Below are 23,626 nucleotides of genomic sequence, written 5' to 3'. Positions count from 1 at the left end.
GATTTAATAACTTCCTAAAGGTTTGTATTTTTCTAGTAATTTTGTACTTCAAAGGAGTTTTAATTATGTGTTGAAATGTTTTACTGTTTTGTCTCTTTTGTTGTAACTTGGATTTGGTGCACAGTTCTCCAGTGCAGACCAGTTTCCCCAAGGAACAGTTTAAAAAGGAGCCTCAGCATAATATGTAACAAGGAGTGGGCACAGAAATTTGAGGGACATAGAAGGAAATGGAAGCAAAACCAGACACTGTGACTCTGTTTAGGGGCTGAGAAAAGGAAGAAGCTGGGGAACAGTGTTAAGGCACCAGCTCAAGGATGGGTTTATAACGGAGTGGAGAAAATAGACTTTATGTAGGTGCTCTCTGTGTAGGCTTGCTACATATGTGAAGGATGAGTGAAAAAGATTTGCAGCTGTTTGCACATGGATCTGAGAGGGAGAGAGCAGTAGCGCCAGAGAAGGGCAGGAGGGACCTGTGAGAGGAGGTGGGATGCATTGTGGTGGCGGATGGATGCAGAAGGCTCTGGGGGGCATAGAAATGAGATTTTCCAGCAAACAAGGTGGGAATTTCACAGGAGCTACAGCTCATTGCTAAATAGAATATTCTGAAGGTTTCCTGTAGAAAGGGAAGTAATTCCTTGATTCCCTAATGTTTTTATCCCCTAAAAAGTGCTGGATGGCTAAAAGCTGAAGCCAGATTGTGCATCTGTACCTTTGGGGTGTAACCCCAAAGAAAACTCCTCTAGAAGGTTGACCACCTTGGGACAGCAGAATCTTAGCTTTCAGGAAGAATAAAATGCAGTGCAATGGCAGATTTTACTTCCAGGAAGCACACAGCAGGAGATATTAGTGACAGGAGTATGAATAACATTAGGGCTGTTGGAAGGTATTTTGTAAGAAAAGAAATGTTACAGTGGAAATTATTCTTTTGAGTTACCTCACAAACTTTCTTTTCTTCGAATATTCATAAGCTAAGGCTGGTGAAAGTATTTGTTCTATGTTCTAACATGAGGGAGAGTTAAATCTATTTTACTTTCAATAGGCACTGAGTGCTTGAAGTACTAATTGATTCATGTTGACTTTATTTGCCTTAATATTTGCACGTCCAGTGTGCAAATAAGGGCACAGATAACTATTTATTCCCCCATCAGAACTTCTTCTCATCAAAGGCTACTCTCAGGGTTGTCAGTGCAATAAATTTGTTTGCTGCAATTTCATTACTTCCCATGTAACTAATATATAGCAAAGTTGTTGATTTCTGGTGGGGGGGAAAAGAAAGCTATAGCAGAAAACAACCTACAGGTTCTCATGAGTAGTTAGGCAATGCTTGCAACCAGTTAGTCTAGGCCAATCTGAAAATACTGAAATAATAGAAATTTAGGTAATAGGACAAAGCTTGTTTCTTCGTACTTTTGTCTTCTGTGCAAGATTCAGGGTTTCCATTCCAGGAATGCTTTTTTCACCGAAGTAGTCAAGATAACGATAAGATAATGAGTCCCTTTGATGTGCTTAAAGATAAATGTTCTGTAGTTCCTGTGGAATTAAAGTTGTTCCTTAAATAAAATGCATTTTCCAGCACTGGGCTGTGTGGATGACCAATATGTGAGGTAGAGTGAAAAATGCAAGTTATGGTTAGTGATGTGACTGTTCAGGTAAGTTCCTCCCTGGCTGTGTCATGACTCACAGCAGGCCTTGATGTGCTGTGCATTTCTGCAGAACTTGGTTTAAACCTGAATTGAAATATGAATTATTAGTGAATGACTGCTTGCTTGTGTTTTGATATTGCAACTGGGATTTTAAAAACAGGATGCAGGAGGTGGGTGTGTGATTTCTGTGAAAAGCAACAGCACAAGCATATATGATCCCAGGAGTCCAGGGCACTGAAAAACCTTTGCTTTTGACCTGACCTGTTCTGGCTTCCGACCTCGGTGTCTTCCTTAAAGGACAAGAACAGTGTGCTCTTCTCAGCAGGACCCAACAGTTACATGGGCCAGGTAAGATCTTACTCAAAGAAGCAACTAAAATCAGTGTTCACTAATTCACTGTTGTAGACTGGTCTGGTTTTTTATCTCTCCTTATTAACATTCACCTAAGCATAATGCACGAGTCTAATGTTCATAGGTTTGAAGTGTTATGTAGTGTTACCTACATTTCTGTCATCCTGGAACTGAACACCAAAATGTAGCACCTGCTCTCACCCAGAATCACAGAATAAACTGAGTTGGAAGGGACCCACAAAGATCATTGAAGTCCAACTTCTGGCCCTAAACCCACCATGTGCCTCAGAGCATTGGCCAGCATTTCTTGAATTTTGTCAGGCTGCGCTGTGACCGCGTCCTTGGGGAGCTGTTCAGTGCCCGGCCACTCTGGGTGAAGAACCTTTTCCTAATACCCAGCCTAAACCTCCCTGACACTTCAGGCCATTCTCTCAGTTCCCGTCACTGGGCACCACAGAGAGGGGATCAGTGCCTGCGCCTCCTCTTCCCTCACAAGGAAGGTGTAACTGCAATGGGGTCTCCCTCAGCCTCCTGAGGCTGAACAGACCACGAAACTTCAGCCACTCCTCATACAGTTTCCCCCTAATCCCATCTTCCTTGCCCTCCTCTGGATGCTCTCCCAAAGTTCAGTATCCCCTTTCCGTGGTGGCTCCCGGTGCCGGGGATGGATGGACGGATGGATGGATACGTTGTTTCTGGGAGCAGCCGGCCCAGCTGCCCGGGCAGGCCCTGCCGGTGGAGGCGGGGCGTGCGCTCGGCGCGGCCCTGACAACGGCGTGGCCGCGGCTTAGCCGGGCTGCGGCGCTCCTGCAGGCGGCCCTGCTGCTGGCAGCCAAGGACTGCCTGCCTGGCTGCTCTGGGAGTTAAGGTGTCCGATGTCGTTTTGGACAAACAGTGGTGACAGGCCTTTCCTGGTGTGGCGCTGGTTTGCTGGTGTGGTGGAGAGAACAGAATCCTTAAACTGGCAGGAGAGAGTCAGCGAACACCAGGCCCTGTTGCATGGGTTGCAGGTGTTGCTGCAGTTGTTCTTGTCAGGTTGCTGATTGTAAAAACCTGTTGGAGAATTAAATGTTCCAATTCCACCTGGATTCAGCCTTGGGCAGCCTGCTCTAGGTGGTGGCTTGAGCAGCAGGGCTTGGACGAACAGCTCAGGTTGGATGAGATGGCTGCCAGTGGGTCCAGAAGGCCATTCTAGAATTCTGTTGTAAAGCCAAGATTGTAGAACTTGTGCTGGGAGCAGTGAAATACTTCACTGCTGTGTTCTGTACTGAGCCCCTAGGCACCTATGTCTGTCTGTCCAGGTAAAGGAAGCAGTGTAGAGACAAGCATTGACTCAGCACAGACTTTAGGATCTATTGCTTGCTTAGCCCTGTTAGACAGGCTGCAACTCTTGAATGAAACCAGAGTTGTGTCAGACAAGAGCCACAGCAGATAGCTGGGTAAATTTACCCTAATGTCCAATTCTGATTTGTGCTGGTTTTGTTTCCTCACTTAAAGGAAAATCAAACCTTTGGTCTGCATCTAATACAGAATCTTAGCTGTTGGGATCTATTGGGATAGAGTGCTGAAATCCTTTCTAATTCTTATCTTCTGCTATAGGTTTATGCTTCCTGCCAATCATAAACTTTTTTAAATATTATTTTTCTGAGATCAAATCTTGCTAAAATGTATGAGTGGACTTGAAATCGGTGTGTTGTTCTATTCCCTGTTATTTATCTTGTTCATCCCTCTGTGTACTTTTTCTTGATCTCATAGGTATCAGAAAAGCTCAAGATTCTCCTCATGCTCTGCTGTGAGATGAAAAACTGTCCCAAGTGCCATTTCTTTTGAGCAATAATGAGCTACAAACAATGTCTGGGAGATTTGTCACTGCATACTGATGAAGCTTGGGTCAGTCTCAAAGATATTTATGGCTGACATGAGTCTCTTTGCCTTTTTTTCTTTATCTCCAGTGAAGAATGCGAGACCTAACAGCTCAGGTAACGAGCAGTCTGCTGCAGTTTCCAGAGGTGACTGTTGAGGCACTTGGGGAGGATGAGATCACCCTAGACTCTGTGCTGTGTGGGAAGTTTTCTGGAGGTGAGCATTTTTGCATTTTCCTTTAAATTTGGATTTGGTGTGAAGTTGTTGTTGCCTGAAGCACAGGGTTATGGCATCAGGTTGGTTTTGTTAAGAAAAATGGATCAGGTGTTCTGACAGTGCTACCAGGATATTTTAACAATTAGAAGCATTGAAAGTGCAACAGCCTGCTCCAGTCCTGTGCTATTTAAATAATATAGCTGACCATGCCCTCCTGAGTTCTGAATGAAATGGAAGGCAGTTTTCAAGGAAGAAATCGTGTTGTTTTGGGACAAATTTCTTTTTACCAGCTCATGTGTTTCCAAGGTATTTAGTAGGATGCAGATTGAGGACCCAGTGAGAGTGGCTGACAACAGCTAAGCAGATTAGGCAGTTGACTTTCTAGGTGATCTGAAGGTAGGGCTGGAGGCCTGTCTGGATGTCTGGGCTTCTGTGAAGACCAGGTAGAATCTTATCTACCTGGCTGTAGTTGCTGTAATGGAGCTCATCCTTCCTTTGAGCTTAAAGTCCCTCAGTAGAGGAGCAAGAGTTAAACTCTTTGGTGAAACACCACTTGTTAAATTCTTTCTGGGATCAGCTCATGTAAAAGTTGGAATTACATATGCAGTGCCCATTTTAAGAGAATTTCCTGTCCAAATCGCTGCCCAGAGTAGTCATGTGTCAAGCAAAATTCTTAAACTGGAACTGAATTGGTTTAGATGGGCTGCATTTGAAGTATGCTTTGAGACTTGTATTCCTGTACATATTTGGGTGTTCTTTAGCAAAACCAGGCCAATTATGGTGTACAGACTAGAGCCCAGTCTATTGTAACCTTTATCCCAAAGAGTGAATGTTCTTGAGTGCAGGACTGTCAAGTACAAATGCAAAAGAATGGGGTTACTAATTTTAAGAAGTGTTGGTTGAGGATTGCAGTGGGTGATTTAAAATGATTGTCCAGGTGTGGTGGGTTGGCCTTTCCCTCTGTGGCATTTGAGGGAAGGGCGCGGTGGCCTGGCTGTTGTTGCAGTTGTGCTGCTGGCACTTGGTGAGCGCTGCTCGTGTTGCCCTGCAGGCAGGAGTGGCCTGGCGTGGCTGGCGTGTGGCCCCCAGCTGGAGGTGGTGAACTCGGTGACAGGAGAGCGGCTCTCTGCCTATCGCTTCAGCGGGGTCAGCGAGCAGCCTCCCGCCGTCCGCGTGGTGAAGGAGTTCTCCTGGCAGAAGAGGACTGGGCTCCTGGTTGGCTTGGAGGAAGCAGAGGGAAGTGTTCTCTGCCTGTACGACCTTGGGACCTCTAAAGTGGTTAAAGCAATTGCTTTTTCAGGAAGGGTATGTATCTTTTTGGGGAAATGAAGGTTTTGTGTTGTTTGGTACTGCATAATCCTGTTTCAGGAAAAGCTTTGGAGCCTCTCTTTGAAGGTTGTGTCTTTTCTGAATTGTATTAGAATATTGTCAGTTCAGAGTACTCGCCAAGAGAGCCATTTTCTAAACACCCCTTTCTGCATTTTTGTTTTAAGGCCCTAAGGAGCACCATGTTTCTGGTATTATTTTCCTTGTGGGTTTATAGTGATTGGATCTTTCAGGACTTCTGTGTGGTATTTTCCCAAATTTTCCTGGTTTGTATGAGGCAGAAGGGCATCATTCAGGTAAAATAGGGAGCAATGATTTGGTTTTAAGTCTTACGAACCTGTATTTCCTGTCCTGTTTCTGATGTGCTGGTGCTGGCTTCCCTTCTGAGGGTTCCTCCTGGAGCTGTCACAGGCTCTGACATTGCCGTACCGCTCCCTGCAGGTGACTGCCATCGAGCCCATCAGCAATGACGGCGGAGCCAGCGTGAGCACGCGGCACCTGCACCAGAGTCTGCGATGGCTCTTTGGAGTGGCAGCGGTGGCCACAGATGTTGGCCATGTCCTTCTGGTTGACCTTTGTTTGGATGATTTATCTTGCAGTCAGAATGAAGTAGAAGCATCAGGTAAGCTGCAGTTTTTAAACTTGAGTTTTGAAGTAAGAGAATGTGTTTCCTTTCAAAACCCAGCTTGTGTCCCAGTGAAGATCCCAGTGTGCTGAGTGACTGCTGGCATTTCTGACACTGCCCACTGCTGACTGCAGACAGCAGTTTGACATGGTGTGGCTCTGAACTGATCCAGAAATGGAGTGGCTTAATGCTCCTGCTGATGTTCAGAAGGGCTCTTGCTGCCCACATCCCTTTTTCCCTGTGATTCTTGCCAGTGGGAGGTAGGAATTTTTCCATTTGAGTCAGTGCAGCTGTGGGATAGGAAGTTGTGTCAGGGGTACCAGATTCCTTGGGAGTGTTCTCCTGTTCCCATCAATGGCTTGGAGCAGGCTTTAGGCTTGTGTTTTACAATAAATCTGGCTTATCAAAAGTCCTTCGTTTGGGTGAATGAATCCTGCAATTTGTGTTTTCAGATGGCAGACACTGTTTTGGGTGTTGTAAGAGTGGCTTCAGGAGTTCATATCCCTTCAAGTAGCTTCCTCATGAGGCCAAATAAAGGAATTTGTCTCCAATAGTTACACTTGTACCCAGTTTTGAAATAGGAGAGAGAATACCTGTCCCATTGGAGAGTCCTTCTGTTCTCTGAATGGGTGCAGAAACAGGAATAGCCAGCAAAGATGCTGCACAAATGGGCATTCCATTTGCAGAATTAGATTATACATGTTGTATAATCACATCAGTTTAAAATGCAATTGAAGTGGCAAAATGCATTCATTTCTCACATGCTTTTATGTGTTCAGATCTAGAAGTTGTCACTAGAATTCCTGCTGAAGTTCCCCAAAGAAGAGAAGCTGTGACCAGGGAAGGGAGGCATCTCTGTTTTCAGTTGCGAAGTCCTTCAGGAACAGCAGTATCCACCCTGTGCTACATAAGCAGAAGCAATCAGCTCGTTGTGGGATTTTCTGATGGCTACTTGTCGCTGGGGAACATGAAAACCTTGAAGAAGGCGTAAGTAGTCACTTCCCGTTGGCATGCTTGGTGGTGCAGGAGTCCCAATTTTTTGCTTCAGGAAATATATTAGTTTCAAGAGCCCTTTTTCTGTGAGTGGGAGGTTGGGTATAACCTTGGAGTATTCAGAAATCCTCTTCTGAAGTATTAACTCATACATGGATTAAGTACAGCGCCTTCTCTTCCATGGACTGCAATTGATTTCTTACTGTGCCTGTTCATAGAGGTCTTGTGGAATGTACTGGGTCATGTCAGACAGCAGGGATGTGAGAGATCTTATTTTTCTAAGTCAGTTTGTTCTGTTCAGTCATATTTAGGGAAACAAGGCAATGTGTGTTTTTCCATGAGACAGGTTTTAGAAACTATTTTTTAGAACCAGTTATTGCAATGATAGCATGCACTGAAAGGCTTCAGTATCTGAATAATGTGATTTTGGTGATTATATATCTTTTAAGGGACCAGGATGAAACTAGTGAGACATGATAATTCAATAGCTGATCTGTGCCTGAAAGCATATTCTTTCCTACATTTCAGCCTTGATGCAAGTAGGGGGCTGACCTATTCCAAGGCATTGATGTACATGGACCAATTTTTCCTTGGAAGCCTTGAAGATGAGAATAAGAAGCATATATATTTATAAACAATAGTAAAATTAAGAAATTATTTAAAAGCTGCTGAAAAGCAATGTAACTTTAAATACGTGGCAAAATTCAGACAGGGGTTTACTTTAGCAAATCTGCAGTTACTCGCCATAGTTACTGATACATAAATAGATAGTGGAGGCATAATTAGGCATCAGGAAAAGATTGTGAAGGTACAACTAAGGTTCAGAAGTCTGAAATAAAATGTTTGTTACAATGCCCAATAAAGAAATGAGAAACTCCTTCTGTTTGCTGTTTTTTAAAATATGTTCAGATTTACTGCATTATAAGTTCAATATGTTGAAGTAGGCTTCAAATAGGAACAGTATTTTCTCTAGCAGCTGAACCAATCATTTCTGTTCCTCCTCCTCAGGCAGAGGAGGACATAAACAGAGGTTATTGCTTGATGGACAGAAATCTCCTCACCTTGATTGCTGCATAAAAGGTAGTCACTTGCTTGCCCCCATTATTTGTCTTTTCTATTTTTTTTTTCAAACCTGTAGGCACTACACTCAGGTTGGAGGAGAAAGGATTCCTGTCTGTGCTCTTACTTTTCAAGAGCCTGAGAATGATCTTCAAAATTGTTGCTACTTATGGGCTGTTCAGTCTACACAACAAAGGTGAATAAAAATTACAATAAGCCATTGATTTTGCTTTTTTTTTTTTTAATATTAGTTCACATAGAGTTGTCCCTGAAAGAGGACAATGACAGTATTGCTGGTTGCTCCATGAGAGCTTCAGAAATCTCTGGAGTCCTTGTGTGCTAGTTCAGCTTCCCTGGCAGAAAAGGAGCAGTGTTCAGCAAACAAATCAATGGCTTCCAGCTGGAATAAGGAATAAGAGAGTGTAGAAGGGTGCACTGCATGCAAGAGAGGGACTGGAACTTAGGTGGGAAGAGGAAAACCCTACCTCTCAGCATCAGCAAACTACTTAGCTCAGCTGTTCATAAACTGGCAGTCTTCTTGAGCTTGACTTCAAAGCAGTTTTCATGGAGAATGGTTTACTGTGTAAAGCTATTTCCAACAATTTTAGGTCCATACTGCATATTAAAGCTTTCTAAACAAAGGCATAGTTAGCATTTGCCCCTGAAGCTGTTTGTGTAAAAATTTCCTCCTCTGTTTTACTGGCTAAGTGTGAGCAATTATCATGCATTGGGAAGCATGTGGGAAGCAGTGTTTTTCTTTTCAGCAAGAGCATGCTCTTAAGTCACTTTCAGTCTAGATCCAGCCTAGATCTAATAAAATGATAATGAGGATTGTAAAGCAGCTTTGTAATCAACTCTCCTCATTTATACCTTTTTCAGTGAAGGGAATGCTGTGAATTTACATCTCTTGAAGTTAGCATTTGGTGGCAGGAAATGTCTGGCATCAGGAGAAGTCATGTATGAGGTAAGACAGGCCTGTATGTGAGAGATTAAAAGCTAAAGTTTCCCTGAGTATCAGTTAAGTTGGCTCCTTGTATATGAATGACAGCTGAAATTTCTAGTCATTAAAATGAATTTTGATGAGTTTATGGAGTTATAGTGCTTTATCGTATGGAACTGTCCCTTGGTATAGTGGACATCTTGTTCTGGTCTGCATTTTTGATTAAAATTGATTTTATCATTAGTCATTTTATAAGATGAGATTCTTTGCTTAGGCTTCATGTTAGTTTTTCAAAGAGATGGTTTTAGTTTTTCTTAATTACTGTGCATATGAATATGTTATTTCCAAAATTTGTGAATAAAATAGAATAGAATGTGCATGTTTTAGAACAAATGTTACCATTTTTTCTTTTCAATAATGAAAAACTTTTTAATTTATTCATTTATTTTAGACACCTTTGATATTCATTTGTAGCATTTCCTGGAACCATTAAGAGAAAGCTTGTCTCTTCTCAGATTAAATGAATTAAATGTATAGAAAGAGAATGTGTTGTTTCATGCCAGTTATCTTTGAAAGCTTTGGAAACTCATTTTTTGCTTGGAAGTGGTTTTGCTGGTTTTTTTTTAGTTTGGTGTTTTGTTGGGCTTTTTTATTGTAGAGCTGCTATTTGTCCACAGTACACACACATATTTTATGGTAGGTTAAATGAAGGCTGTACTGGAAAGACAGTATTTCACTTATTGCTTCCTTAGAAAATGGTGGTGGCAGAGGTTCAGGGCCATCCTTTCTGTATATCTATTTCTGAGTGTCTCAAAGCAGTTTCTTGCTCTGTAGTAATTCGAAATCTTAAACACATTGTCCATGTTTATCCCATGTCCTCGCCATAAGGAATTGAGGGATATTTCCCTGATAAAAGCTCATGGGATTTAAAAGAAGGTTTTAAATCTCTAGGAAGTTCTCATTGTTAATAGAGAGATGAGCGCTCAATCTACTGATGTGCCTATCAATAACATCTCGGGACAGACCTTTAGCTGCTCTAATGTCAGGTTCTGTAATCAAAACACGGAGCAGAGGCTTTGTGTGAAGATGTGTTGCATTGTTTTAGATGTCTCTTTGTAAGTATATGTTCAGGTTTGCAAAGGCACTTTGATGATGCAAGGAATTCTACAAAACGTGTTTAGATGTAGACTAATGTTAGGGAAATGCTAAATTCTGAAAATGTGCAAAAGCCTTTAGAGTAAAACTTGCCTGTTGTGACTTGACGCTTAATTCTCTTGCATGTCAGATGTAATTCCTGTTGATGGGAAACGTACTGTAAAATAAGCATATTATGTCAGATATTTGCATTAGTTCATACTTGGATATAATGTATATTGTTATTTCAGAATTGCCTTTCCTCTCTTCTTAATTTTTTCCCCCCAGGATTTTACATGTTGTGTCAAGCTCTTCAGTTTAGATCTCTCTGGTGGAATCTTTCCCTGGAGAGGGCAGACCAGCAATACTAAATTCCTCAGATGTCAGACCATAGAAAAATTTTGCAACCATGCTGACAGAGAGGATAACGTTAATGAAGGTCTGTTCTGATGTCCCTGCTTGGTTATTCTGAACTGCATGGTTTGGAAAGCTGAGCAATGAATGCTGTTCTGTACCCACAGTCCTAAAGTCTAAAATATTCATCTAGCTGACCTTGTTGGGCTTATTGAAAAACCTGTATGCTTAAGTTATATGAGACTTCTTATCCCTCTGAACATAATCTTTTAAGGGAGAAAGTTGGCTTTATTTTATGTTTGCTGGGATGTTAGAGCAGTGTATGGGGTCATCTGTATAAGGGTGGTCAGTCAGTTTGTTCTGCCAGTTGTCTGCATTGAACAGTAAGATCATTCTATTGCTTAGGAATGTTACCTGAATTGTTTTTTATCCTGCTCAAGCCTCTGGCTGCATCCAGTGTGCATCCGATGAATCTAGTTCCCCTGGGCTGAGAACTGGAGCCAGTCCTGTGAAATATCTTCATCAATAATCTGAATGAGGGGATCGAGTGCCCCCTCAGTAAATCTGGGACAACATCATCATGAACAAGAATGTTGATCTATTGGAGGTTAGGAAGGCTTTGCAGAGGGATCTGCACAGGCTGGATTGATGGACCAAGGCCAGTTGTAGGACTTTCAAACACCTTTTGCAATGCTACAGGCTTGGGAAAAAGTAGCTGGAAAACTACCAAGGTATCCTGCATGACAGCTGACTGAATACAAACCACCTCACCACATTAAAAAACCCCAAATCCCCCAAATAATTATTCATTCAGTATGCAAAACTTAATTAATAATTGTGTATTTGATTTTGCTTAAAACTAATATATTTTGAATAAGAAAAAGAGGCACTGAAACCTATTGCAGAGATGGTTGCTATTTTATAAATTTTTTTATCATTCCTAAATGCTGTGCTTCATGAATGAAATAACAGCAAATATCTCATATTTTCTACAGTAAGAAACAATGTCTTGTTTTTGACAGTAATCTCTCCTAACACCAGTGTATCAATCTTCAGTTGGCAAGTGAATACCTATGGTCAAGAAAAACCATCTGTTCATTTGGGAGTGTTTGACATCAATCGCTGGTGTCATGCCCAAATGCCAGAGTCACCAGGGTAGGTTTTAATTAAGATGTTTCAATATCCCTACAAAAGGTTAATTTGAAAATTGCTATTGAGCTTATGCACTTGTTTTCTTTAAGGCCAGAAGAATTCCTTCATGATTGCCCCTATTTTGCCCTGTGGTCACTGGATCCTGTAATAAGCATGACTTCTCCAAACCTCATTTTGGATATTCTGGTACACGAGCGTAGTCTGAGTCGGGGAGTTCCTCCTTCTTATCCACCACCTGAACAGTTCTTTAATCCAAGCACCTATAATTTTGGTAGGTATTTCACTGCTTTTCATTTGAATCAAGTGGCAAGCTTTGGTGGAGGTGAAATGCCACTTGAGTGGTTCTCTTTCTTGTTCATTGTTTGTCACATGAAAACCAATCCAAAAAAAGCCCCACAAACCTTCTCCAACCTGGTTACTGTGTCCTGGCAAGGCACTTAGTCTTGTGAAACATATCAGACAGGCAGCTGAGTTTTGGGTTTTGGAGCTTCTGTAACATGGCCTGGGAAGGGGTGGTGGTCCCAAAATGAAAAGCCTCTGAGCTGAGGCCCAAAGCACAGCACTGGGTAGCACTCAAGTTTCTAGAGACAGAGAGTAACTCCTTTTTATGGGATGTGTGTAAGTGATGTGAGGAAGGAAAGTGGTGCTGGAGGTTTGTCTTTGCAGACAGCACTATTTATAAAGCCTGAACTGGTGAGGAGGTGCCAGGGTCTGTCAAATGTTCCTTGTTTCTGCAGACGTGACGTGCTTGCTCAGCTCGGGAGTTGTTCACATGACTTGCACCGGCTTCCAGAAGGAGGTGACGTTTTTTACTGTATTGAGAGTGTCAAGAGATGAACCTTTGGTAACTTTTCTCTTGCAGTGCTTTGGGTGTCAGAGACCACTTGATGCTCACACTGCCCATCCACAGGCATAGCTGCAGTCCTATCGTGCCAGTTTCATGCAGATGGCACTGTTGTAGGGAGGCATGAGCAGGGATTGAATGGCTGGAAAGGACGGGTGTGGTGGAAGCTGGGGAAATGTTTACTTCTTTGTATGGTGTGGAGGTGGGGTCTTGATCCCTGATGAACTTGAGCATGGAGAGAGGGAAAAGTGATTTAACTGTTGAGGAAGAAATGCATGTTTTTTCTGTCAACCTTGACCAAATTCTGATTTCTGAGCCACTTCACAGCTTTTGACAAACCCCTTCAAATTAAGTTCTAGCTCACTAAATATTTCAGCTTTGGCACAAACAAGCACAGATGTGTGATTTAAAGTTGTGTGTTAGGTTTAACTTTTACAAAATGTAAGTTGTGTCAGGGAAAATACCAGTCCTGTGTATTGATAGAGAGGCTAGAAAATGCTTCCTTTAGCATTGCAAGGGTTGGTATTTTCTTCTACAGGGTATTTTTTTAAAAAGTGAAACTATTAGTTTGGCTGTTGTTTTTAAGGCAAAACCTTTGTGATTGAATGCTGTCTTAACCTGTTTTGATTGATGTTTCAGACCCTGAAGTTTTTGAAGAAATCTGGTCCTTTAATAAGTGAAGCCATCCGTGACAGCTACTCTCGGTGTCTTGTAGCTGGCTTGCTGTCTCCAAGACTGGTTGATGTCCAGCCATCCAGTCTGAGTCAGGTGGGTGTATGCTGGAAAATCCAGGGGGAAATATATCCATCTTGTCTGAAGGCTGTAGAGGCTACAAGACATGACCATCTGAATTTTACTTGCAAGTTATTCTAAGAGGCAGGTGTTGACATTATTTAGCAGAAATAATAATATTCTTAGACCCAAACTCTGAATTTGACTTGGAAGAACCCTCTGTGCAAGCTGACCCAGCCCACATAGTGCTTATTTTGCAAGCCTGACGTAGGCTCTTATATTCTGATTAGATGTTCTGATGTCAGCTCTGGTTGGGAAGTAACTTGGGAAAGCAAGAAGTTTTATGATGTCATTTCCTGAATTATGACTACATTGTTCAGAGACTTGTTATGCATTTGAGGAGGGATTGCTTTTGGATGCTAGAAAGAGAAATTTCAGAATTAAGTCAAGAAGCTTGGGTTTGAATTTCCTTGGCCACTCTAAGCAGTATTGGGCATATTTCCTTGTCTGAAACCAGATTTCAGAAAAAGATGGAAGTATCACACATGCTTTCAAATGACAGAATGTGTAGAAATGTCTTCGAATGTAATAATTTAACTTAGAAGGAAAACATATTTTTGAATATGTTTTAGAAAAAAGAGAGACAAGGAAAAAAAAGAAAAATGTCAATTTCTATGCAGGATCATTTCAGACATAAATGTCTGAACACCAGCTGGAATTAGCTGCTACATTATTTCCATGTGTGTGCATGCCTGTGCATTATCCTTCTCAAGGACTGCCATGGCATTAGAATACAGTAATTGAACAGCCTGAAATTCCAGACCATTAGAACTGAAATGTTTCCCATTTTTTATGGTGCTTAGACAAATTGAAACCTAATGTTTTGGCTGTCAGAGCTGCTTCCTGTCTTGCTGGTCTCAGGAGCTGCTTGGCCTCAGCTTCACTGTCTCCATGCAAACACAGTGGTGTTTGCTCTGTTCCCTTCACGTGTTCCTGATGGCAAAGGGGTGTGCCCACAGTGCATAATGGGTGTTAGCAGGGGATGTTACTGCAAATAGTTAACTGGGACTCAGTGAATGAAGACTGAAACCCTGAGGCACAGAAATAGAGATTGAAACTAGCCTGCATGAAGTTGAAATGTCAGAGGAAAACGTTCCTATGTTCCTCAAACCAAGCAGCAGTCCAGCTTGTGGCTAGAATGAGGAAAGAGTCAAGAATATGGAACTAGCAGCATTTGCAGCTGATGTCTGAGTGGGTAACCAGTCAGCAGCAAACACTTCTGTCAGTGGCTCAGGTAGTGTCTGATTCAGAGCTACTACATGGGTCACCAACAGAAAGTGCAGTGTTTATCAAGGTGAGACTGAGAGGAAAAGTGTGTGAGGTTGTGATTTGCTTTTGTCTGTTCTGTGTAGGAGGAGCAGTTGGAGGCAGTGCTGTCAGCTGCTGTGCAGACAGGCTCTTTAGACCTTCTGACGGGATGCATTAAACACTGGACTTCTGAAGGTAATGCTGCTTCCACTGTTCTTGTGTTGTGTGTGTGTTTTGGTTAGAAATCATGGCTTCATGTCCTTTTTGTTTTCTGTTTTTAAAGAGCAGCCAAGTTCTGCTGTAAATTTACGGTTTATTCTTGAGTGGACGTGGAACAAAGTGATCTGTACAAAAGATGAACTGGACCAAATATGTGAGTAGTGGTCTGGTTTTTAAAACCTTGAGTCATTCTATGTAAAGGATCTTCTTCAGTACTCTGCCAGTGTCTGCTACTGGTTCTTTAAGTGGTTCTTGAAGACTCTTGTGGGTGTTGAAGTGTTGAAGTTTGGAAGTGTGCAGTTGCTGTGCTGAGTGTTGATTCAATGTTTCTCCTTGACAAGGTGTTACGCTGTTTGACGGCTCCTGCAACTTCATTGACCCGCAGACATTGCAGTCCCTCCAGCACTGCCAGCTGCTGCTGAGCAACCTCAGCACAGTCCTGAACTGTTTCCTAGCAGAAGCCCGAGAGCTTACAGAGAAAGGTTGGTGAGAGCCCTGCTGGGCCTTTGGTGTGATTTTTAACTTTTGGAAGGATGCTGGGGTTGTAACTGTGGAGACAGGAGCTGCTGTTGTTTTGGATGGTTGGGAGAGAGTCAGGTTGAGCTGGGAGGAGGGGTTTAAATCTGATCAGTTGGGACTTTGATTTAAGCCCCTTTGAGTTCAGGGGAGCAGCTTGTTGTGGAGTTCATGAGGCTGGGTAGGAGCAGGTACACTTGTTCAGCACTGAGCTGAGTAATCACCTGGGCAGCAATTGCAGCAGCTGAGTGTGGTAATGCTGAGAAGTGTTCCTAATTGTTAGCTAGCAATTGATAGTTGTGTACAAATTGCTGGGAAATAGAAAGGAAACCAAAATGAGTAAAGCAATTTCCTTGAGGTTTTTTGGCTTCTGATTTTAAAAATTGTTGTTGGCATCTTGAGGGAAAAAGAGGACTATAATCTCTTTTGCTAAAGTAAAAATCTCTGCTATATGGAAAACAAATGTTGTCTTCTTGAGTACATCTTATAGTTTAGGCTTTATTTTTCAATTTCAATCCTTAGTGGTTCTGTTTCTTTGTAGTGACTGGGTTTTTTTTTGGTGGGGGTTGGAATGGTGGTTTTTCCTTCAAATTCATAAGTGATCCAGAGGGACAACTACAAAGACAGGTTTCCACTGTGTTTGTTCATACTTTCTGTTTGTTCTGCAAAGGGGGTTTTGTAAAATGAAAGGAATTGCAAAACTCAAATAATGTTTTGCCTTTTTTTCAGGTTTTTCAGACTTGACAAATAAGCAGATGGTAACCAGCCTCATTTTTTTGTATGCACAAGTGGTGATCTGGTTCTGTCGATCCAGTCTCCTTCCTGAAGGTTTAGGTAAGCACAGAGCCTGTAGTACCAGCACACTCATTTTGATAGTAAAAGCAGTACCTGCATGTTTTGAACCTTTGATTTATTGCTTGAGGTGAAAGTGCACGTTGGAAATGTTCTTAATTGAGACACCTTATAAATTCCATTTTCAGCTTTAATCATTTTACAGATGCTCACGTGTTCAAAAAGTTCTTCCCTTTGAGAGTGGTTTATTTAGGAGTAGCCTTGAGCTTACCCGATGTGGTCTGAATGCAGCATCACCAGCAAACTTGAAACTGATCTTGAGAGAAGAAGTAGTTGTAGTTCTGCAGTTTGCAGCCGTAGTAGTTTTGTCTTAGTTCTCCTTTAGCAAAGGCAGAAACAGGATTGGATTCTTTGAGTTGGAGGCTTCTTGAGGTTGTGTGATTTCTGTCTGTCTAGAGCAAAATTTTAGTTGAAAAATGTGGTCTTAATTTAACTTGCTTTTACTTTATCACCTAAAGATGATCAAGATGATCACATTCATTTGTCCAGACCTTTCTACGATTACCCTCTGATTCAGAGCTACTATATGGGTCACCGACAGAAACTCGAGCGCTTGTCAAGGTAAGACTTAGAGGAATTCTCTAGAAAGCTGCCACTGTTAGACTGTGTGAGAGTGGTTATTTTTTCAGTTAAAACCCTTTGTCTGCTCTCCTTGGCATTACACATAACAGAGCATGAAAGCAAAAGTGGAACCCAAAAGGTCATTGCACTCTTCTCTTGGGTTTGTACTTGGGACTCCTTAATGAATAAGTTTATTGTGAGCTGAGGACCATCTTTGCTCTGACTCCAGAATCTGTGACACTGAGAGGCTGGAATGAGTGTTTTACTCTGTGCAAGCCCTTGGTCCCTTTTGTTGCAGAGGCAAATGGGATTCTGATTGCTTGATGATTGATGGAATGGTTTCCCAGCTGGGAGAGGAAGTGGAGAAGTTGTGGCAGAGAGATGAAGGCGGCACTGGGAAATACCCACCTGTTAGTTTACATGTGAGTGTTGTGGTCACTGCAAACCCCAGCAGCAGCAGTCCCCTAAAGCCAATGATGGTGGAAGACAGGAGCATTAGAAAACCTTTTCATCTTTCATTTCAGGCACTGCTGGATCTCTATTTGCTAGAAAGCATTGAAGAAAGCAACAAACATGCAATTGTATCCTTTCCAGATTTTATTTCTCCTTCAGTAATAACAACATAATGTTCTTACATATTTGTCACCTATGTGTTTTTTGCAAATTCTTTTCTGATACAAGCAAACAGGTTCCCTAAAATATTCAAGATAAAAACCTTGCTTAGTTTCTTCCAAAATGTAATAGTTTTTAATTTTTTAAAGCGCTCCTTTCTGTAGCAAAGGAGTGTGTATTAGAACAGTGCCTGAAATATGCTGCTTCAGAACAGAAGGGTTTGTAACAGCAGTGGTTTTCCAGTTGCTGATTTGTTTCCCAGCCCAGCTAACAGTGTTTGCTTTTTTTTTGTGTAAAAAGTACAAGCACACAGAATAATAAAGAGGGGGTTGAGAACAGTCATTGGGCTGAAGCCTAATTTTTAAGCTGCTGGAACATGCAGACTTTCCTTTGTTGTTTGTTGGCTAAATGAAGAAGAGAGGCTGGAAAGCAAAGGGTTAAAAATGGTTGTGAACCCATGCTGCCTTAGTCAGACAGGATCCACATGCAGTTTTAAACACCGTTTCCAGCAGTCAGTGCCAAGTTACATTGTAAGGGCACCATAATTTGTGTTGGTTTTGTGAAGACAGGAAATGAGAATAAACAGCTGTAGAACTTGTTTTCTTTAATAATTAGGCATTGAATGTTTAAGAGTGTTGCCTGTCCAACTGGTAGCTTCACTGACAGAAGCAGAAGCCTGGGGTTGTAAGAGCAGTATATAAACACCCAATATTTGCCTTTTTGATTGCCTTACAGAAATCCTCAAGTGTTTCTTTCTGGAAGTATATTCAGAATACAGTTTTGAGATCAGGACCTGCCTATTGATATAATGGGTTTTTATAGCTTAAAATGGCAAGATCAATACCTTGGGATGTTCTGCTTTCTACGACTTTCCTATTCTTATTTCATTCTTTTGCTAAGTGTAATGTGATACAAGTTTTTGGTCTTAGCAATTTATTCGCCTTAATTAGATACTCTCAGACAATTTACTTGCTGCTGGATATCATCCATTTCTTTCCAAATAAAACAGAAACTTTACTTGTTTCCTTTCTAACTGCCTTTGCTATCCCTTGGGGTCTTGTTAAACTGATTCGAGGATTTTGGCTTCTAGATCACAATGATTATGAAGTAAGTATGAAACAGTTGAATAAGACACACACTTTGCACTGCAGAGCAGTAACCACTAAAATATTTTTAACAATTGCTACTTAGGTGTTACAAGCACCTAAGAGCATAAGAAGCTTCTTTTTAACACTGGTCTGACATCTTCAGCAACAAGTTGTGATTTGAAATTTTGTTTTAACTACTTTGACAGAAATTGATTGAAACAAAGGCATAATCAGCATAAATAATGCATAATGTTTGAATTTTTAAAGCCATCTCTGTTTTAGGAGGTTTTCAGCTGACTGGTTGGGCACTGATTCTAAGAGTGTTTTTGGTACTTGAAGCATGGAAGCTGATGGTAGCAGGAACATTTGAGACAAAAGACTGCAGGAGTGATATGTCTGCCTTATCTTCCCAATGCTTTAGGTTGTTTTTCACCTGTCAAGTAACTTATTATTTAGTAATGTATTTATAAAAAGAGATGTTTGTACACAGAATTTCGTGAACTTAGAAAAATCTGAATCGTTAGTTTTAAGACATTCACAATTGTATCACTGATTTTTTTCCCTGCAAATACTGAAGAATTTTACTGATGTGTCCTGGATCAAGTATTTTCTTATTTAGACCTCTCAGTTGGTCTAACCCACGTCCAGCCTTGCTGTAGAAAGTTTTGACTCTTTGTTGCATGGGTGTTTGCATCTATGGTAATGAAGCTGTTCTCAACTTGTCCAGAATTCCCTGGCCCTGCTCTTCCATCCAGCTACTCTCAAGACAGTGTCATGGCAGCACATGAGGATAATCCAGTCCCTGATGTGCCAGGGGGAGCACAGGCGAGCCCTCAGGTACATGCAGATGATGAAGCCGTCCATGTCCAGCAGCAACGAGGTGCGGCTGTTCCTCACCGTGCTCTTGTCCAACAGGTAAGGAAACCTCCCCTCTTTTGGCATTCACATCTTGGGAAATGTGGAGAACTGATGGCACAAATGGGGCTCTCCACCATTTCCTTTGAGCTTTGAATGGGTACCATCACTGTGGGGCATCTTTGTGGCCTCCGTGTTCCCATTCCTTTCCATGTCCTAAACCTTAACTGCAGGTGCATGGTGGAGGCTTGGGGTCTGTTGCAGCAACACACCACGAAGTTAAACATAGAGGAGCTGCTAAAGCACATGTATGAAATCTGTCAGGAGATGGGGCTGATGGAGGATTTGCTGAAGCTGCCCTTCACAGACACAGAAAAAGTGAGTTTGGAGAAGAAACAAAAAAGCCTTGTCTCTTTGGCAAGAGAAAAGGCAGAATGGTAATGATGTTTGAAATGTGTTATTTCTCACAGGAGTGTTTGGAGAAGTTTTTACAGACCAAATCTGGTGTTCAGAATCATGAATTCCTCTTAGTCCACCATCTGCAGCGTGCCAACTACATCCCAGCACTCCAGCTGAATCAGTCCATGAAGGCCAATCTGACGGTAAGGGTAGCAGTTCTGTTGAGTATGCAAGTTTCTGTCAGTGTGACTGATCACTTTTGATAGTCTTCAAGAAAAATCTTTGTCTTTTATACCCTTCTTTGAAAGACTAGGAATAAGTTCCTGCATGTCAAGTTACAGCTGAACCTAAAAGGTAGCTGAAATAATTTTACTATTGCAAACTGCCATGTGAAGTTATAAATTAAATGTTCAGTGGAGTGAACCACTGAAACAAAGTTTGTTTGTATCTGATGAAAAAATAGGGGTTTTTTTCTGCCATCCCATCTTTTCATTCAGTTCCTCAAATCCTGCTGTTATATATGGTTTAGGTAGGGAACTTATTTGTGTAAGTTTTTTCTGTGGAATAAACAGTATGCTGTCTGTCATATCTTGTATCTCACCTGAGCGCTGCCGGGATGCTTAACAGGTCAAATATATGTAGTGGGGTTTAGTTGTGGTTTTGGGTTTTTTATTTTCTCAAATTATAGTGCAAGCTCTCTGATTCCAGTAGTTTCATGCTACCAGTTTTATGACGTAAATTCTAACCTATTTTGTTTCTCAAAATATCGAGGTAAAATTTTGCATTATGTGCATTTCTCTTAGAGACCTCTGATATATGTGTTGTTTTTTGAAAGTGTATCTTTCCAGTAAATCAAACTTAAAAGGTAGTCTTGGAAGGTTTAAGTGTATGAAAACTGTATGTGAAAACTGTGTTCCAGACAGGAGGTGTGTGTAGGTAGACTTTCTTGTTTTAATTTTCCCATAATTTTTTCCAACGTAATTTGCAGTTGCCCTGTGTATTCAGTAATCTCAGACATCTTTATTTCACGATAACCAGAGGAAAGCCTGCTCTTCCATAAGCCATTTGAAAATTGCAGGTGTTAAGAATTATGTAAGAATAGGGTTCTGCTAAGTGCCAAAGTCCTTTTAACTAGGAGTTTTATGTTCTGCTTTTATTCCAGTCTTCTTTGCACTTATCCAAAATTACCAGGTGAAATTGATGTGTGCTCCTGGGTGGAACCTAGAACTTGCTGTGGTTCTGTGCAGTGGATTTGTTCTCCTTTGTCTGTAGAGCAAATTTCGGCCTTAGTTGGAAAGAGCAGAGACAGTCCTGTGCAATGAACTTCTGGTGAATTGTTAACTTCTTGCATTGCACATTTCCTTTGTCAGAATGGTCGTGATCCTCGCTTGAGAGAGCGAGCAGTAGCCAGAAATTCTTTGTTAGACCAATATATCAAGGTCCTTCCCACAGTCCAGAGGAAGCTGGCAGTAGAGAGAGCCAAGCCGTACCGTTTGCCTTCATCGGTCTCAAGAGAAGGTAATTTGAGAGAAGGGAACGAGGATGTGCAGCTGGCCGTCACTTTGAATGCACAAGGCTGATACTTCTCCCTCTTGCTTTACAGTGCCAAGGCCAAAGCCATTATCAACAGCCACAAGGCAGGCTAATGCAGGAAATGTGCACACAAGAACAAGTTTAATCACTAAAGTACTGTCCAGATTTAAAGAAGCATGGCTAGGAAACAAGACAACCAGTTTCTCAGAATATAAGAAGTAAGCAGCCTGTTCACAAAGTTTAGCCTTGTTCTATGTGTTTGAGGGGAGACAGAAAAAGGAGAGAAATATCTTTCAATTATGTTAGTGTCTTGGAGGGAGAGTACATGTGAAAATAGCTTTGTTTTGCTTTTCTGCACATAAAAAATACGTTTGAGACACAATTCATCATAAGTACTATTTGGAGAAATATACTTTTCTGCTATGATAATATTAGTTAGGGAAATACATGTGTTTACATTATGAGAAATGTGCTTGCAGAGTTTAAGACAGCTGAAACTAAAGCTTTGACCACCACCAAACTCTTGGTGTACAGACCTTGACAGACGAACAAAAAGAAGTGCCTGTCACTTCCATGTGGGCCTAATGTATCACCCCAGCACTGAGGGTTTACCTATATTTCTTGTTCACTGAGTGTTCGTGTTGTCAGCATCACAGCATGCTTTTTTTTCATTTATTTCTTGATTTTCCTAGTTTAAAATGAGTATTTTAACAGGTTGCTGGATTTGGTGGTTCGTCCTGGTCCTTCTCACTCTGTGGCACAGGATGAGACCCAGCAGCAGTCCCCGTGCAGGGCTTCCACTTCTTTTGTGGCATCCAGCCCCCTGAGAGCAAATACACAGGGCTCCAGCTCCCAAAACAATCTGCCAGGAGCATCAGAACTGAATGTACTGGAAACTCCTCTTGTGGTCAAGGTTTGTATTTTAAAAAGTCAGTAGCAACCAACCAAACCAGAAGCTTGTGAGCTTTGTTTAAAATGAAACCCCTGGATTCAAATGGTGAGGTATTTTTTGCATGCATGTAGTTATTGTATACACAGTCTTTTCCAGCAGTAAAACGGGCACAGAGGGAAAGTTTAGTTTTCAGTTAATTGCAGCGGTCACCTTGTCCCACAGCTTTGAGAAATACACTTGTTTTTATTGCATGGAACAAAGTTCAACCTGGACTTTTCAGTCTATACTTAGCTGCCTAAGGATGCAATTTGTAGCTTAACCATGTCATTATTTAAGTGCCAAGTAGCTTTGTGTATTTTGATGTGCATATCTACAATCAAGAACTGTGTTTCAAACTCTTAATCCAGTGTCATGAATGACAACTGAGCAATGTCAGTGATGTCAGTCTCTGTCAGATTCAGTGATGACTCTCTGCAGCAGTTTTGCCTATCAGGTGTTTGTGTTAAACTGTATTTCCAGTCATTGCCATCAAACTGTTACCGTGCAAGGCAGTAACACTTGACACGGCCGCTTGGGTCTGATCTTTTTGCCTTTGCCTACCTGAATGAAATCATTGCCATCTCCCTGAATTATAACCTTTTTCTTGTTAGGAAATATCATCTATACTATTGAACTAGCTTCATCCTTCTCCTTTCTAACTCTTTCAATACTGTAAAACATTTCCGAGCCAGGAAAACCTGAACACTGCTCCATGAGGATGTGTAGGTATTTTTACAGCACTATCCCTTAATCTTGTGTGCAGATTGATTAATTAGTGCAGAAATAAGCTGTGGCTGTTGCTCTGTTGACTGGCATATGGAATACAGCAATTGAAAACACTGCCTTGTGGAATAAGGGTTGTGTGCCTTTTAAAAGAGCAGCGTAGAAACCGCAAAAATTACTGGGACAGGAGAGAACATTGTAGGCAACAAGATGCTATGTCCTTGTTTCTTCAGGAAATTTGAAAAATAACCTGTTGTCATAACTGAATCTTTAAGCATTGGGTACCCAATTGTATTTTACCCTGTCAGAGGCAGTGGGTCATTCTGCACCGCTCCACAGCCAGAGGGCACTGCAATGCAATGGGCACCCCTGGCTGTGTACACACCTTGTGTTGGAAAACTGCCCCTGGTCAAATGGTCAATTCTGAAGAGAAATACCAGAAACAGAGCATGTGAATTGCACATAGGGACTGCTCTGATCCTTGTGCCTCAAATACATAAACTCTCAGCTGTGAGGTGGTACGTATATTTCACATTCAGGGGTGGTCTTAAGGGAAAAGCAGCTTTTCTGTGTCTTGAATTTCTTCTAACTCGGTGTGAAATCAGTCTGCTTGCTACTGAATAAAGCATTAAGAGACATTTTTTAACTGTAGGTTACTGAAGACAGTGCAGTGACAGCATAAACTTAAGAAGCAGCACCTAAAAACCCCACCATATAGTGATCTACATCCATAAGGCAATCTTCGACACAGCTATGAGACTACAAAGCATCAATCTGTATGTGATTTGCCTCAGAAA

General features: G+C 41.5%; 1 protein-coding gene across 1 annotated transcript; it reads left to right on the top strand.

Annotated features, from left to right (window-relative positions):
• The first annotated feature begins 3,823 nt into the window (after positions 1-3,823).
• LOC102075198 (protein ELYS) lies at positions 3,824-23,030 on the top strand. Its single transcript, XM_074537283.1, has 25 exons — positions 3,824-4,073; positions 5,125-5,378; positions 5,841-6,021; positions 6,804-7,011; positions 8,156-8,272; positions 8,956-9,040; positions 10,439-10,589; positions 11,527-11,659; positions 11,746-11,927; positions 12,394-12,455; positions 13,140-13,268; positions 14,645-14,735; positions 14,824-14,913; positions 15,101-15,241; positions 16,005-16,109; positions 16,586-16,688; positions 16,987-17,110; positions 17,213-17,269; positions 18,261-18,407; positions 19,116-19,303; positions 19,477-19,621; positions 19,714-19,845; positions 21,013-21,160; positions 21,246-21,393; positions 21,890-23,030. The coding sequence occupies exons 1-25, from the start codon at positions 3,953-3,955 to the stop codon at positions 22,110-22,112; spliced, it is 3,465 nt and encodes a 1,154-aa protein (XP_074393384.1). The 5' UTR covers positions 3,824-3,952; the 3' UTR covers positions 22,113-23,030.
• Positions 23,031-23,626: the final 596 nt, after the last annotated feature.

The sequence above is a fragment of the Zonotrichia albicollis genome, chromosome 3 (genome assembly GCF_047830755.1).
Source record: "Zonotrichia albicollis isolate bZonAlb1 chromosome 3, bZonAlb1.hap1, whole genome shotgun sequence".
Lineage (NCBI taxonomy): Eukaryota > Metazoa > Chordata > Aves > Passeriformes > Passerellidae > Zonotrichia > Zonotrichia albicollis.
This window is presented reverse-complemented; position numbering and strand designations above follow the sequence as displayed.